We start from the raw sequence: 17,860 nt of genomic DNA, 5'->3' as shown, positions 1-17,860 counted from the left end.
ATTTTCACTGATTCTATATTAATCTTCACACATTCCCATCTATGCTAGGGACAATGTACAGTGCCTAATTAACCTATTATTCACAAGTCTTTGGGATGCTGGAGGGAAATGGAACACATGGATGAACCCAATGCTAAAATAGGGAGAGCACACTAATTCCACACAGACAGCGCTCAAGGCCAGAACTGAACCTAGGTCTCTGGCACTGCAAGGCAACAGGTCTACTAGGTGTACCACTGTGTTACCCATTTTCTCTCACTTTTATCTCCCCAATTCCTATTCTCAATTTCTCATATATCCTTACAATGTTGGAGGATATTTAGCCACTATCAGCTGTCTGAATAGTCCCAAGTGGTATTTGGTAAACTACTGTCTCATATACTGAGATACAGAAAGAAGTTTTGTTTGCATGCCATTCAGACAGCTCATTCCATAAGTACACTGAGGGAGTACAACAAGATAATCAGTAAAAAAAAGAATGCAGAATATGGTAAACACAGGTGCGGGAAATCCAGAGCAATCTACACAAAATGCTGGATCCACATTCTTGGTACATTATGCTTTCCAGGTCAGTCCATCCTTCTATTCCCACCTCCCGGCCCGGTATCCTTGCTTGTACAGTACATCCTCAGTTTACTCGGCAATCTGGAGATCTGCTGCTTGTACGTACGTGTGCTGAAGGTCAGATGGGCTGGATCACTGACCAGCTTCCCACTCTCCGTGTCCTGCACCCTCATTAGTGCCAGCTTGTACCTTCGCCCCATGTCCAGGTCGTGGAGGGTGTAGGCAGTTAACTTTCCGTCGGGAAGGTAGCGGCTTTTCACGTTGTGGCTGGTTGTGATATTCAGGACGAAGCCATCAGTTGAGCCATCTGGGGGGTTCTTCCAGTGAAGATTTGCTGTCGTTGTTGTGACCCTCAGCAGTACGAGATTCTGAGGAGGGAGTGGTCCTGTAAGAGAAGCACAGACAAGAGTTTTTGCTTTGCTCCTTATACCCAACAGCTATAGCACTGAAAAGCTACCACCAAAACCCAGAAACTGTGTCCCCACCATTAGTCAAATAAAATTAGTAAAATTGGTCTATTATTGTGACATATACTGAGGTAGAGTGAAAAACTTTGTTTTACATGCCTTCCATGTGTGGATCATTTCATGACATTAGTATATTGAGGTAATAACAGAATGGTGTTACAGTCACAGAGAAAGTACAGTGCAGGCAGACAATAAGGAGACGAGGTAGATTGTGAGGTCAAAAATCTATCTTATTGTTCATGAGCTCAGTTCAATAGTCATAACAGTGAGATAGAAGTTGTCCTTGAGCCTTGTGGCATATATTGTCATGCGTTTATATCATCTGCCCAACTTGAGGGGGAGAAGAGAGAATACCTGAGGTGAGTGGAGGCTATGATTATGTTGGCTGTAGACCGAGTCCACGGAGAGAAGCTGGTTTTAGACCATAAGACATAGGAGCAGAATTAGGCCCTTTGGTTCATCAAGTCTGCTCCACCATTCAATCATGGCTGATCCTTTTTTGCTTTTCCTCAAACCCATTCCCCGGCTTTCTCCCTGTAACCTTTGATGCTTTGTCCAATCAAGAACGTATCAATCTCTGCCTTAAATACACTCAATGACCTGGCCTCCACAGCTGCATGTGACAACAAATTCCACAAATTCACACCCTCTGCTAAAGAAATTTCTCCGCATCTCTGTTTTGAATGGACGCCCCTCTATCCTGAGGCTGTGCCCTATTGTCCTAGACTCTTCCACCATGGGCAACATTCTTTCCACATCTACCCCGTCTAGGCCTTTCAATATTTGAAAGGTTTCAATGATTCCCCCTCATCCATCTAAATTCCAGTTGAGTAGAGACCCAGAGCCATCAAATATTCCTCATTTGATAATCCTTTCATTCCTGGAATCATCCTTGTGAACGTGCCTCTGGACCCTCTCCCATGCCAGCATATCGCTTCAAAGATGAGGAGCCCAAAATTGTACACAATACTCAAGGTGAGGCCTCACCAGTGCCTTATAAAGCCTCAGCATCACATCCCTGCTCTTGTATTCTAGACCTCTTGAAATGAATGCTAACATTGCATTTGCCTTCCTCACCGTCGATTCAACCTGCAAGTTAACCTTTAGGGTGTCCTGCACAAGGACTCCCAAGTCCCTTTGCATGTCAGATTTTTGGATTTTCTCCCCGCTTACAAAAGAGTCCACACATCTATTTCTACTACCAAAGTGCATGACCATGCATTTCCTAACATTGCATTTCATTTGCCACGTTCTTGCGCATTCTCCTAATCTCTCTAAGTCCTTCTGCATCCTACCTGTTTCCTCAACACACCCTACCCCTCCAACAATCTTCATATCATCTATAAACTTGGCAACAAAGCCATCTATTTCATCATCTACGTCATTTATATACAGCATAAAATGAAGTGGTCCCAACACTGACCCCTGTGGAACACCACTAGTCACTGGCAGCCAACTAGACAAGGATCCTTTTATTCTCACTTGCTGCCTTCTTCCAATCAGCCAATGCTCTAACCATCTTAGTAACTTTCCTGTAACACTACAGGCTCTTAACTTGGTAAGCAGCCTCATGAGTGGCACCTTGTCAAAGGCCTTCTGAACATCCAAATATACAATATCCACTGCATCCCCTTTATCTATCCTACTTGTAATCTCCCCAAAGAATTCCAACAGGTTTTTCCCTTAAGGAAACTATGCTGACTTTGTCCTATCTTGTCCAGTGTGACCAAGTACTCAATCACCTCATCTTTAACAATTAACTCTAACATCTTACCAACCACTGAGGTCAGGTTAACTGCTCGATAATATCCTTTCTGCTGCCTTCTTCCTTTCTTAAAGAGTGGAGTGACATTAGCAGTTTTACAGTCCTCTGGCACCATGCCAGAGTCCAATAATTTTTGAAAGATCATTTATAATACCACCACAATCTCTAACACTACCTCTTTCAGAACCCTAGGGTGCAGTTCATCTGGTCCGGGTGACTTATGCACTTTTAGGTCTTTCAGCTTTTTGAGCACCTTCTCTCTTGTAGCTGTACCCACTTCTCTTCCTTCACACACTACAACATCTGGCACACTGCTGGTGTCTTCCACAGTGAAGACTGATACAAAATACTCATTTATTTTATTTAGTCTCCATTTTCTGAGGAGACTGAGGTCCTTTAACTTCTGCCAGACGATGCTGAGGATGTTCTACGAGTCTGTGGTGGCCAGTGCTATCATGTTTGCTGTTGTGTGCTGGGGCAGCAGGCTGAGGGTAGCAGACACCAACAGAATCAACAGACTCATTCGTAAGGCCAGTGATGTTTTGGGGATGGAACTGGACTCTCTGATGGTGGTGTCTAAAAAGAGGATGCTGTCCAAGTTGCATGCCATCTTGGACAATGTCTCCCATCCACTACATAATATACTGGTTGGGCACAGGAGTACATTCAGCCGGAGACTCATTCCACCGAGATGCAACACAGAGCGTCATAGAAAGTCATTCCTGCCTGTGGCCATCAAACTTTACAACTCCTCCCTTGGAGGGTCAGACACCCTGAGCCAATAGGCTGGTCCTGGACTTATTTCCTGTCATAATTTACATATTACTATTTAATTTTTTATGGTTTTATTACTATTTAATTATTTATGGTGCAACTGTAACAAAAACCAATTTCCCCCAGGATCAATAAAGTATGACTATGACTATCTCCTTGTCCCCCATTATTATTTCTCCTGCCTCATTTTCTAGTGACCCTATATCCACTTTCATATCTCTTTTATTTTTTACATACTTGAAAAAGCTTCTACTGTCCACTTGCTTTCATATTTCATCTTTTCCCTTCTAATGATTTTTTTAGGTGCTCTCTGTAGGTTTTTAAAAAGTTCCCAATCCTCTATCTTCCCACTAATTTTTGCTTTGTTGTATGTCCCCTCTTTGTTTTTACATTAGTTTTGACTTCCCTTGTCAGCCATAGTTGTACTATTTTGCCATTTGAGTATTTCTTCATTTTTGGAATACATATGTCCTGCACCTTCCTCATTTTCCACAGAAACAGACACCACTGCTGCTCTGCTGACATCCCTGCTAGCAGCTCCTTCCAATTTACTTTGGCCAACTCCTCTCTCATTCCACTGTAATTTCCCTTACTCCACTGAAATACTGCTACATCAGACTTCACTTTCTCCCTATCATATTTCAAGTTGAACTCAATCATACTGTGATCACTGGTTCCTAAGGGTTCTTTTACTTTAAGCACCTAATCGCCTCCGGTTCATTACAATATACCCAATCCAGTACAGATGATCCCCTAGTAGGCTCAATGATAAACTGCTCTAAAAAGCTTTCTCTTCAGCATTCAACAAACCCACTCTCTAGAGGTCCATTACCAACCTGATTTTCCCAATCGATCTGCATGTTAAAATCTCCCATGACTATTGTAACATTGCCCTTTTGACACGCAATTTCTATTTCCTGTTGTAACCTGTGGTGCATCTCCCAACCACTGTTGGGAGGCTTGTATATAACTGCCACCAGGGTCCTTTTACCCTTGCAGTTTCTTAACTCAACCCACAAGGATTCAACATCTTCCGATACTATGTCACATCTTTCTACTGATTTGATGCCATTCTTTACCAGTAGAGCCATGCCTACTCCTCTGCCTACCTTCCTATCCCTCTGATACAATGTGTAATCTTTAACATTCAGCTCCCAACTACAACCATCCTTCAGCCATGATTCAGTGATGGTCACAAAATCATACCTGGCAATCTGTAATAGTGCTACAAGATCATCCACTGTATTTCTTATACTCCGTGCATTGAGATACAACACCTTGCACAACGTATTTGTTACCCTTTTTAATTTTGTACTGATACTCACCCGGTTGGTTGCAACTGTGTCCCATCACCTGCCTGTCCTTCCTGACAGTCTGACTGCACGCTATCTTTACTTTTTCACAATCTGTCCTTTCCTGAGTTCCTTCACTCTGGTTCCCACCGCCTTGCCAAATTAGTTTAAACGTTCCCCAATTGCTCTAACAAACCTGCCCACATGAATATTGGTCCCCCCCTGGGTTCAGGTGCAACCTGTCACTTTTGAACAGGTCATACTGCCCCCAGAAGAGATTGCAATGATCCAAGAATCTGAAGCCCTGCCCCCTGCACCAGTTTCTCAGCCACGCATTCATCTGCCAACCATCCTGTTTTTACCCTCACTGGAAATTCCTACCCTGGAGGCCCTGCTTCTCAGCTTTCTACCATCTCTCTGAAATCTCTTTTCAAGACCTCTTTGCTTTTCCTTCCTATGTCATTGGTACCGATATGTACCAAGACATCTGGCTGCTCTCCCTTCCTCCCCAAATTCTGTGGATGCGATCTGAGACGATGTACTGATGTACTATTTACATGGTGTACTGAGCTGTAACCTCATCTCCCTGCAGTTTTTAGCAGTCTTGGTCCCAGCAGTTGCCATACCAAGCATGTCCCATCCAGACAGGATGCCTTCTATGGCGCAGCTATGAAAATTGGTGATGGTCAATGGGGCATGCCAAATTTCTTTAGCCTCCTTAGGAAGAAGAGGCACTGAAGAGCTTTCTCAGTCAATTGCATCATCTGACCTGTCGCTTTTGCTGGAATCAGCTTCGCTGCAGCTATCTCATAGAAACAAAGGATTAGGACTAGAGCTGGATCACCAAAAAGAAAAATAAATGGCTGGGCATAAGTTGGGTAGAAGTTTTATTGAGAATGATGTCATATAGAATGTTATTATAGTTCTGTTAAAAATGTGAATTTAAAATATGTTTGCTACTAATAATTTAATAATCTTGAACATTTGTTAACCTAGCACCAACAAACACCCAAGTGTGCATGAGCATGGAATCATAGCAATAGAGTGCAGAGAAAGGACCTTTGGTCCAACCCATGCCAACCAAGCTGCCTCCTTGAGCTAGTCTGATTTCCTTGCATTTGACCTACATACCTCTAAACCTTTTCTGTCCCTGGTAATGAGCTTATAAAGTGGTCAGTTCAACGAAGAATTTTAACAAGGAATATACCTTTTAATAAGATCACATATAGCAGACTGATCAAAATCATAAAAGTCTGTGGGAATCAAGGGAGAGGTCCAAATTAGATTCAAAACTTGCACAACAGCACAAATGAAGGATAAATAATTGTCAGGTGGTTGGACTGCTGTATTTCCGGCACAGCTCCACAGCTCAGTATTTCGCCAACACACATAAAAGTTGCTGGTGAACGCAGCAGGCCAGGCAGCATCTCTAGGAAGAGGTGCAGTCGACGTTTCAGGCCGAGACCCTTCGTCAGTATTTGGCCACTTGATTTTGGAATAAACATGATCATTTGACCAAGAGGACCACGACCTTGTCTTGGTTTGGAGGCTTGTGTGCCTCAATGATCTGGAGAGCGATGCTGCCTGGAGTCAGGGCTTTATGCTTTGGCTCTTGGTAGGGTCACCCATGCTAAACAGGTCAAAGGGTAAAAGGCAGTCTGAGTGGTCCACCTGTCTTCCAGGTTTGTGGGTTTAGCTCAAGCTAACAGCCCTGACAGGTCAAACAAAACTCTTACGGACACAACAATGAAGAATCGTTCTATATCTGAGTGCGACGGTATTCCTGAGTCTCCACCAGGGACTTGCATCTATGACAGTACTGAGAACTGAGAGGAAGCAACTGACATGATGAAGGAAGCCCTGAACATCACCAGTGTTCAAGTCCCTTCATTGCTGCCCTGAACGGTAGTGGTGTAACTTGGTCATGTGGTTGTCAGTAAAGGGGAAGGCTCTTGATTATGAGAAGAAATGGTTGGCTGAGCAGAAAAATGGATTTGATCCAGAGAAATGTGATGTAGTAGACCTGTAGAATATGCAATAAGGGACAGCACAGTAAATCGGAGGATATTAAGCGGTGTGGAGTAATAAAGGGACAAGGGAGGTATACACCCACAGTTCAGTAAAGGTAATCAGTCAGGTCAAAAAGAAGTTGAAAATGGCATTATTTTGCTTTATATAAACACAAGTAAGTCTGCTGATTCTGGAAATTTAAAGCAACGCACATAAAATGCCGGAGGAACTCAGCAAGTCAGGCAGCATCTATAGAAATGAATAAACAGTCAACGCTTCGGGCCGAGACCCTTCTTCATGACTGAGAAGGAAGGGGGAAGACACCAGAGTAGAAAGGTGGGGATGGGAGCGAAGGAGGCTACTGGAAGGTGATAGGTGAAGTCAGGTGGATGGGAAAGGTCAAGGGGTAAAAACATAGAAACATAGAAAACCTACAGCACAATACAGGCCTTTTGGCCCACAAAGCCGTGCCAAACTTCTCCTTACCTTAGAACTACCTAGGCTTACCCATAGTCCTCTATTTTCCTAAGCTCCATGTATCCATCCAGGAGTCTCTTAAAAGACCCTATCGGTTCCGCCTCCACCACTGCCACCCGCAGCCCATTCCACGCACTCACCACTCTCTGCATAAAAAATTTACCCCTGACATCTCCTCTGTACCTACTTTCAAGCAGAACTATGCCCTCTTGTGCTAGCCATTTCAGCCCTGGGAAAACGCCTCTGACTATCCACACAATCAATGCCTCTCATTATCTTGTACACCTCTATCAGGTCATCTCTCATCCTCCGTCGCTCCAAGGAGAAAAAGCTGAGTTCACTCAAATTATTCTCATAAAGCATGCTCCACAATCCAGGCAACATCCTTGTAAATCTCCTCTGCACCCTTTCTATGGTTTCCACATCCTTCCTGTAGTGAGGCGACCAGAATTCAGCACACTACTCCAACTGGGGTCTGACCAGGGTCCTATATAGCTGCAACATTACCTCTCGGTTCTTAAATGGGTGGAGAAGAAAGGATATGATAGGTGAGCAGAGTCAACAATAGAAGAAAGGGAAGGAGGAGAGGAACCAGGGAAAAATTAATATTCATGCCATCAAGTTGGAGGCCACCCAGATGGAATACAAGGTGTCGCTCCTTCACCCTGAGGGTAGCCTCATCTTGGCACAAGAAGAAGATGCCGTGGACCAACATGTCAGATGGGAATGGGAATTAAAATGTTTGGCCACTGAGAAGTTCCACTTGCGGTGGATGGAGCGGAGATTTGCTTTCCTTCTTAACCAAGGCATAGAATATAACAGTGAGCAGTTTATGCCAAACCTATGTACAACAATAGTTAGAGCAATAGTTAGCTTAAGTGTTCCATATGATTCTGGTCATGTATTAGAAGAAAGGGTGAAGATATTTACAAGGAAGTTTCTGGGGCTGAAAAAGTGATCGCTGCATGGAAAGATTGCATCAGTGAGGGTTGTTCTCTTCAGCAGATGCAGCTGAGGGCTAAGCTAACTGAGATACATAAAATCAGAAGGGACAATAGACAATAGGTGCAGGAGTAGGCCATTCGGCCCTTTGAGCCAGCACAGCCATTCACTGTGATCATGGCTGATCAACCACAATCAGTACCCCGTTCTTGCCTTCTCCCCATATCCCTTGACTCCATTATCTTTAAGAGTCCTATCTAACCCTTTCTTGAAAGAATCCAGAGAATTGGCCTCCACTGCCTTCTGAGGCAGAGCATTCCACAGATCCACAACTCTCTGGGTGAAAAACTTTTTCCTCAACTCCGTTCTAAACTGTCTACCCCTTATTCTTAAACTGTGGCCTCTGGTTCTGCACTCCCCCAACATCGGGAACATGTCTCCTGCCTCTAGCGTGTCCAATCCCTTAATAATCTTATATGTTTCAATCAGATCCCCTCTTATCCTTCTAAATTCCAGTGTATACAAGCCCAGTCGCTCCAATCTTTCAACATATGACATTCCCGCCATCCCTGGAATTAACCCAGTGGACCTACACTGCACTCCCTCCATAGCAAGAATGTCCTTCCTCAAATTTGGAGACCAAAACTGCACACAATACTCCAGGTGGGGTCTCACGAGGGCTTTGTACAACTGCAGAAGGACCTCTTTGCTCCTATACTCAACTCTCCTTGTTATGAAGGCCAACATGCCATTAGCTTTCTTCACTGCCTGCTGTACCTGCATGCTTACTTTCAGTGACTGATGAACAAAAACAACCAGATCTCGTTGTACTTCCCCTTTTCCTAACTTGACACCATTCAGATAGTAATCTGCCTTTCTGTTCTTGCCACCAAAGTGGATAACCTCACATTTATCCACATTAAACAGCATCTGCCATGCATCTGCCCACTCAGCCAACCTGTCCAAGTCACCCTGTGTTCTCATAACATCCTCCTCACATTTCACACTGTCACCCAGCTTTGTGTCATCTGCAAATTTGCTAATGTTACTTTTAATCCCTTCATCTAAATCATTAATGTATATTGTAAATAGCTGCGGTCCCAGCACCGAGCCTTGCGGTACCTCACTAGTCACTGCCTGCCATTCTGAAAAGGACCCATTAATCCCTACTCTTTGTTTTCTGTCAGCCAGCCAATTTTCTATCTATCTCAGTACCCTGCCCCCAATACCATGTGCTCTAATTTTGCCCACTAACCTCCAATGTGGGACCTTATCAAAGGCTTTCTGAAAGTCCAGGTACATTACATCCACTGGCTTTCCCATGTCCATTTTCATAGTTACATCCTCAAAAAATTCCAGAATATTAGTCAAGCATAATTTCCCCTTTGTAAATCCATGCTGACTCAGACCAAATCGAGGAAACAAAAAGAACCTATTGCCCTGAGCAGAGGGGTTAAAATTGGTATAGGGTAAGAGGAAAGATGAGGAAAGGCTTCTTCAACCAGAAGGTGGTGGGACTAAGTGTTACAAAGACCTTGGTTGTATACATAACATAAGAAGATAAGAAATAGAAGGTGTAGGCCATCTGGCCTGTTGTGCCTGCTCCACCATTAATGAGATCATGGCTAATCTGGCCATGGACTCATCTCCAGCTACCTGCCTTTTCCCCATAATTCTTAATTCCCCTACTGTGCAAAAATTGTTCCAACCTTATCTTAAATATATTTACTGAGGTAGCCTCCACTGCTTCATTGGGCAGAGAATTCCACAGATTCACCACTCTCTGAGAAAAGCAGTTCCTCCTCAATTCCGTCCTAAACCTACTCCCCTGAATCTTATGGGGTTGCCTCCTAGTTCTAGTCTCACCTATCAGTGGAAACAACTTTCCTGCCTCTATCTTATCTATGCCTTTTATAATTGAAGAGATTGCTGCATGAAAAGTAATCATCCCTTGAAAAGGTGTGACCTACAGCCATAATTCTGCACCTTTCTGTTGGATTAGGTAACTCTTTTTCAACAAGCACAGATCAGCATTGCCAAAGTTCCCCTTCCATGATGTAGATTTCTCTCCCAGTAAAACATGGCTGCTCAAAGTGGTTACTTCACAAATAAAATAGCACCAAACTTTCTCTGCAATGCTCCAATAGGAGAGATGTGATGTGAATGGATTCAGCTTTTGCATGACTAATGTGAAATGTCCTTGTATGGGGTGTGGGTGCCATTACAGATAGTATCAATGCTCAGAGTAAAGGGTAAATACTGGATGTGTATGAGGTCAGGCAGGATCTTCTTAAATGGAGCATTCTCAAAGAGCCATGCATCGTACTTTTGCTCCTGTATCTTATTTTCACATGAAGATTTTATAAGCCACAGGAACACACTAAGACCTGACCCCACACAGTGCTCTGGCAACCTGAAGAGTGACAGGCCATTTATTGTGCTCTGAAGCAAAACTATCATAACTGACGCACCTTCATCTGTAACGTAATGTGAACCCTTACAGAAAACTTTGAAGAACTTACGTGTCCACACACGCAGAGATTGTGTTGCTATACCCCTCCAGGGGTGCTCCTGACCATTGAGACGCATCTGTGGTACAGCTTCCACAGTGTAGAGCTTTCCTGGAGAAAGGTCACTGTAGGAAGACAAGGAAGAAAAGCACATGATGCATTTATTAAAGAGCCTTAGTTTGCTCATTGCTCTGCTCTCCCCTAGGCTAATGTTTGGTGGTTGTTGGCCACTTTGTATAATTGGTTCTAGATAGAAGAACACTCAAGGAAATAGGAGCATTGACATAACAGAACAGGTGATGTCACTACAGCCCATGATCCCAATTTAAATTAATCCCATCTGCCTGCACATGATCTACATCCCTCTATTCCCTGCCTGCTTTTAAATGACTCTTGCATGTTGCTATTATATCCTTCAATACCTTCCAGGCACCTACTACTCTCAGTGCAAAAGAACTTGCTCCATAAACCTCTTTAAAACTTTTCCCCTCTCACCTAAAATCTACACCTTCTAGCATTTGACATATTCATCCTAGGGGGAAAGTTTCTGTCTAATCCATCAATGCCTTTATATATCGAGTTCTATCCAGCCGGCCATATTATTCTTTATGATGATGGTTCATCTACTCCTGGTCTCAACTCTTCTTCCCACATCTTTCAAAAATTTATCTACTTCCACCTTATATAGTTCTAAAAATTCAGCCTCTATAACTTGGTAGGGTAGAGAATTCTGTAGTTCCTCACTGTCTGAGTGAAAATATTGGTTTTAAATGACTGCCCTCTTACTTTGTAATCATTTTCCTCCCTTCGAGGTTCTTGGATAAGTGAAAATATCCTGATATCTACCCTGACTTGCCTCTTTGGAACTTTTATGTTTCGAGAAGATCAGCCCTCATTCTTCTAAACTACAGACATGGCCACATTACTGCAAAAATTAATATGTTCATGCTTGACGTCTGCACCAAGATTTCCAGCAAGAGTTGCTGGGCAGCAATAAGAATTCTGTCAGAGTTCTGTTAACCATCTCCTATCTTGATAGCTCCAGGATATTGAATCAGTGCAGCATCCAACTGTTGTCCCAACTCCCCAACTCTGCAACCCAAATAAAGCTGATCCTGAGGGTGCAGTGAATTTAACTGCTAGTAGACGGTGTTGTTTGCAGACAAATGCCTCAGCTTGGAGAATATTTCCACCAGTGGATATCCCCCTTATCTGCAGAATGAGGGATGTCACAAGGCCAGTGGTGCTGGGGAAGAAGACTTACCTGAAGGTGTACTTTGTGAGATTAGAACTCAGTGTAACCGTTGAATCTCTAACCATGTCGGAAGACTTAAGGGATAATCGAATTGTGCTTTCTGCTGCCTGTTTCGGACTGTACAAAAACCAGGAGACGGATATACTGGAAGCAGAGACATTTACTGCAGACAAGTTTCCAACAGGGCCAGGTTCTACAGTGAACAACAGAAACATCCATTACTTGAAACCATTACACGACAAGTAGTGCCAGACCTCAGCTCATGCCAACAGTGGAGGTCTCGCTACTCCACTTGGCCAAGGCTAGTGATGGAGCCAGTAATGAATAACCATGAATAGGAGGAGGAAAGCTGGTGATACAGAGCAGAGTGAGCAAGCATCTGAAACAGAAAGATGGATGGTTCAAGGTATGAAGCCCAGACCAATGAGTGGGAACAACAGGCAGAGTTTAAAGTCTCTGTTCAGACTCCCCACTTTATAGTTGGTAAGGGCAATTAGTTTCACACATTAATGGAATTGAGAGATTATAGGAATAGTACATCAGAGTAACGTTGAGTGACATCTCACAGCACCACTTGAGGAAGAGGGAGTTTGTTCATAGAGGATTGGGAAGCTTTTAAAAACCAACAGAAGACAACAAAAAAGCAATAGGGAGCGAAAAGATGAATTATGAACGTAGGGGAGCCAACAGTATAAAAGAGGATACCAGAAGTGTTTTTCAGATATATAAAAAGTAAAAGTGAGGCAAGAGTAGCTATCAGATTGCTGGAAACTGATGCTGGAGAGGTAGTAATGGGGGACAAAGAAATGGTAGACAGAAGCAATAAGCATTTTGCATGAAATAACTGTGGGAGACAGCAGCAGTAATCCAGAAATTGGAGAATGTCAGGGACAGAAATGAGCGTAGTCACAATTAATAAGGAGAAGATGCTTGGGCTGAAAGGTCTGAAGGTAGATAAGTAACCTGGACTAGAAAGACTACTCCCCAGAGCTCCGAAAGAGGTGTCTGAAGAAATCATGGAGGCATTAGTAGTGATCTTTCAAGAATTACCAGATTCAGGAATAGTTCTAGAGGAATACAAAATTGCAAATGTCACTCCACTCTTTAAGAAGGGAGGGAGGCAAAAGACAGGAAATTATAAGTCAGTTAGGAAGATGTTGGAGTCGATTATTAAGGATGAGGTTTCAGGTTACTTAGGGCACATGATAAAATAGTCTAAAGTCAGCTGATTTCTTTAAGGGGAAACTAAGTCTGACAAATCTATTGGAATTCTTTGAAGAAATAACAGGCAAGATAGACAAGGGAGAGTCAGAGGATGGCGTTTACTTGGATTTTCAGAAGGCCTTTGACAAGGTGCCGCACATGAGGCTGCTCCACATGTTAAAAGCTCACGGTGTTACAGTAAAGATACTAGTATGGATAGAGGATTGAGTAACTGGTAGGAGGCAAAGAGTGGGAACAAAGGGGTCTTTTTCTCGTTGGCCACCAGTGAGTTGTGGTGCTCCACAGGGTTTAGTGCTGAGACCGCTTCTTTGCACGTTATATGGAGAATAAGCAGACATAAAGAGCTAGCAAGCAGCAAGGCATCCCCAGCTTTCTCTATATGTTATGACAGGGACAAAGCTAACAACAAGTTTCACTTAAGCTCTCTGGAGATTCTATCCTGGACATCAATGTTACCGACTAGTGTTTAGTTGAGGTGTGTTAACAGAGAACAGAGCGATCATACTTGTCCACACGTGGAGCAGAGCCGGTTTGCTGATGTCATTTTGATTGACGTTCCGCTTCACTGAGAAAATGGAGATGTTGTAAAGTCTTCCCGGTGACAGTGATCTCAGCAGATGGCGTGACCTGCTCTTGTCTACAAAGTCAGTCTTACGCATTTCCCCGTTGTACGACATGTAAGTCACTGCGAAGCCATCAATCAAGTCCTGTGTACCGTCGGCTCCCGGAGCTTGCCATGAGATTTCAATCTCAGTTTCTTCTGATTTCTCCACCTTCAGCTCGCTAGGTGGAGCGAGCTCTGGGAAATGAAAAGAAACAGGGGGCTGCTTACTGGCAACACTTGATGAGTTGCAATGTTAGCTTCTTAACCTCATCACTATGACCCATGGCATTTTTCAGTTCCACTCCCAATGACAGCAAAGGAGACTGGTGCACCAGATCTGCTCATTCCATCATGTAATGGGATCAGCCCACTCTAACACCACACAGGCAGAGGTTATGCCATCAAAGGCTAACCATACGCCTCACTGACTTTTGCAACTACTCCATCATTCTTTATACTGGCCATACACACTCCATTTCTCCTTCCATGGCCAATCAGAGACTCTGCTGTAATGCAAGAAACGTCAGATTGCATAAACTGATGCTGGCTGAGCAATCCGATTGCCCGAAGAATGTTCATAAACAAGTCTTGGCAACTATACCTCCTTACAAAATTACAATCTATCCCATTTTAGACTGTATCGACACACTTAAACCTTTCCGTAGCTCCTCATTCATTCCATAGCTGAGGTGCAATGTTCTTTATTGTGGACCGTATTCCATGCAGAAGTAAAGTTCACAGTATTTTCTTACCTGATCACAGCATCCAAAGAAGCCAGCAGGTCCATTCCAGCTCCCAGGAAAACAATTCCATCAGTCCCACTCCCTCTCTCCTGATTTCCCTGGACCTTTGCTGCTTTTCGTCCCTCACACATGCCCATCAGCAGCAATACCCCCCTTGATTCTTTTTGCCATTATCTACACTAAATGGCCATTTAAAGTGGCCAATTTATTTTATTTAGAGATAGAGCATGGGACAGGCCCTTCTGTCCCGATGAGCCACACCACCAAGCAATCCACCGATTGTCTTTAACACTAATCTAACACAAGAGAGTTTACAATATCCAACTATCCTACTAACCGATACAGTTTACGACAGTGGGAGGAAGCCCACACAGTCATGGGGAGAAAGTACAAACTCCTTACAGACAGTACTAGAATTGAACTACCTTCACTTCTAATGATCTGGATTTCTGAACTCCCTTATGTAGAGGAATTCAGAAGTTCACCATTTTCTATACAAAAACATTTCTATGTACCTCAATCTATGTACCAGCCTCTTATTTTGAATCCATGTCCTCTTCTTCTACATCTGGGGTTCCCAAACTTTCTTATGCCCTGGACCAATACCATTAAGCTAGGGGTCTGTGGACTCTAGGTTGGGAGACCCTGTTGTAGATTCTTCTACAAGTGAAAGCATCTTCTCATGAATTAGCCTGGTGAATCGGCTTTGGACCAAAACTATACACAGTATTCCAAGTGCATTCTCACTAACACCCTTTAAATTATAAACTTTCCTGTTTCTAAACTCTAGTCCCTTTGCAAGAAAGGACAATATGCTATTTGCCCTCTTAACCACTCAGTGCACCTGCTTGTGATACCTTTGTGATTCATATACTGGAACACCTAGATTTCTCCATACTTTGCACAGTTTCAGTATCTCTTTATTTTGATAATAATCTGCCCTCTGATTCCTCTTACAGGTGCATGACCTCACAATTTCCCATATTAAACACCTTTTGTCAAGATTTTTCTCATTCACTCAGCTTTGTCACACCCTGTTGCAGTCACAATACTCATGTTTGCTATCCAACAGAGAAAAATATGTCGGAAATGTTCCTAAATTCATTGTGCCTGTAGTGAATTTGCAGATGCAAGTGTGCATCTTGGTTCATGTTCAGATGCACCTAGACATGAACAGTGGGGTCCAACAGCAAGCAACACCACTTCTATCCACTCACGCATACAGAGGCAGACTTTCACACAACATGAGGTCTGCTTAAGAGCTGCTGAAAGAGGCTGGGGCCCAGAAAGTCCTGGTCAGAAACTAATTGTTAACATAAGAGATTGTGCAGATGCTGGAAATCCAGAGCAGTACATACAAAATACCGGAGGAACTCAGCAGGCCAAGCAGCATCCATGGAAAGGAATAAATAGTTGACGTTTTAGTCCAAGACCCTTCATCAGGATTGGAAAGGAAGGGAGAAGATGCCAGAATAAGAAGGTGCGGTGGGGGTGGGGGTGGTAGGGAAGAAGTACAAGCTAGAAGGTAATAGATGAAGCCAAGTGGGTGGCCATCTCTGATATAACTCATTGTTAAAAGCTTGTCTTTCATTCATTGCCAGAACCACATTGATTGAAACCCTTCCTCCCTTCTCCACTACCTCACTATCTCAACCCGCCAAATCCAGAGGCGATTCTAGTTTGCTACCTCCCCCTTGCCTCAACTGTTCTCCCTCCAGTAATGAATACTCAACTCCATCTTACCTCCTCTCTGATGCCTAACTCCGTCAGTGATCTCTGACCCATGATCCACTTCCTTTATTCTACCTGCCTTCTAGAGTGATTAGTGTGTGACATCAGAGAATGGATCTCAGGAACCTCAATTTATTGCAAACCATTTAGACATTGAACCAAGAACAGAATTGCTCCTGGAACATTATATAGCAGTTTAACTCTCAGCTGCTCTTCACGTTCTACCAAATGGTGTCATTTTTCTTTAACTCTGCTTGCACAGGGTTGAACAGGTCGATGGCATATAGTGGGAGGTAAAATAAGACATTCCTTACCTGTGTTACAGTGTTTGCCAGAGTATCCAACTTTACAAGTGCAGACATACGACCCATTCACACTCCGACAGAAACCACGAGTACCACAGGGGTTGAGGCGGCAGGGATTCACAGCTAGGGAATAACACAAAGAAGAGCAACATTACTGCATGGTCATTGGAGCCATTAAGCCAGAAGATTGTTTAAAGTGCAGTACAATCTCTCAGCACATACTGGGAGGTAAAATAGGACATCATCGTCATATGTAAAGCTGCAGCGATTCTTAATTCTAACATTAATAAATATATTTCATTTTAGAATAAAACTAGTTTGATACAGTATTTATTGGTTACAATAATTTGGAAAATGAGGATTGAATGTCTCAGCTTGATTTCTCCTCTTTTGAGCTCCTCTTTGATTCCGCAGAATCTTGTCATCAGAGGTTCACCCAATCTCTAATGGATCATTGTCACAATTAATCCCAAGACTTCCATAAATCAGCGGAACAAGCTTAGTATGCCAAAATATACTTGTGAACATTACGTTCAGAAATGTGGATGAGAATTTACTCCAAAACAACAGGTGTTTAATTCTTTCTTATCCTTTCAAACTGTGAAAGGTGATGAAAGAAATTTCTATATAACTGCTTTTTAAACCTGGGAACATCTCAAGAAAGTAGAGGGAAATTCTTTTCCACAGATAACTTGTGAGTTGAGTCATCCAAAAATACGTGATGAAGTAATATGGAGGGGTCTTCCTTTGAATCTCATTTATTTCATCATTTTAAAGTGGGATAAAAATATCAAGTAGTTACTAACACACTATAAAGGAGAACTTTATGTGATTTGTTCACTCTGGAAGTGACTTGTTCTTCAGCCCTTCACCTGCAGCTCCACCACTTACCCGACTCACAAAATGTTCCAGCAAATGCTTTCTGACACTCGCACACAAAACTGTTGATCTCATCCTTGCAGGTCCCACCATTCAAACAGGGCTGCGAGGAGCATTCATTGATTTCTGTAGAAAATGATTTTGACAATTAGCAACCCTCATAATCTTCTCTGGATACACACGTTTCATTCCAAGACTGGTTGCACTTCAGCCAAGTAGCCTAAATAGTGAATGCTTGCAGTATTTTTGTACTGTCCAATACCTACACACTTAGCCAAGTGCACTACACAAACGGATACCAGATCCCAATGAAGCCAG

General features: G+C 43.1%; 1 protein-coding gene across 2 annotated transcripts in view; it reads right to left on the bottom strand.

Moving 5' to 3' along the window:
* sned1 (sushi, nidogen and EGF-like domains 1) overlaps nucleotides 1-17,860 on the bottom strand; it is a 156,785-nt gene that overhangs the window by 19,606 nt on the left and 119,319 nt on the right. For both annotated transcript variants that reach the window (XM_072255726.1, XM_072255727.1), the window contains exons 16-21: nucleotides 17,555-17,668; nucleotides 16,673-16,786; nucleotides 13,786-14,079; nucleotides 12,066-12,249; nucleotides 10,814-10,926; nucleotides 671-949 (exon numbers count right to left, since the gene is read on the bottom strand). In XM_072255726.1, the coding sequence (XP_072111827.1) occupies nucleotides 671-949; nucleotides 10,814-10,926; nucleotides 12,066-12,249; nucleotides 13,786-14,079; nucleotides 16,673-16,786; nucleotides 17,555-17,668 (1,098 nt within the window). The remainder of the gene's footprint in view (nucleotides 1-670; nucleotides 950-10,813; nucleotides 10,927-12,065; nucleotides 12,250-13,785; nucleotides 14,080-16,672; nucleotides 16,787-17,554; nucleotides 17,669-17,860) is intronic.

Source organism: Mobula birostris, chromosome 4 (genome assembly GCF_030028105.1).
Source record: "Mobula birostris isolate sMobBir1 chromosome 4, sMobBir1.hap1, whole genome shotgun sequence".
NCBI classification, from domain to species: domain Eukaryota; kingdom Metazoa; phylum Chordata; class Chondrichthyes; order Myliobatiformes; family Myliobatidae; genus Mobula; species Mobula birostris.
The sequence above is the reverse complement of the archived record's forward strand: the minus strand, read 5'-3'. Positions and strand labels throughout refer to the sequence as shown.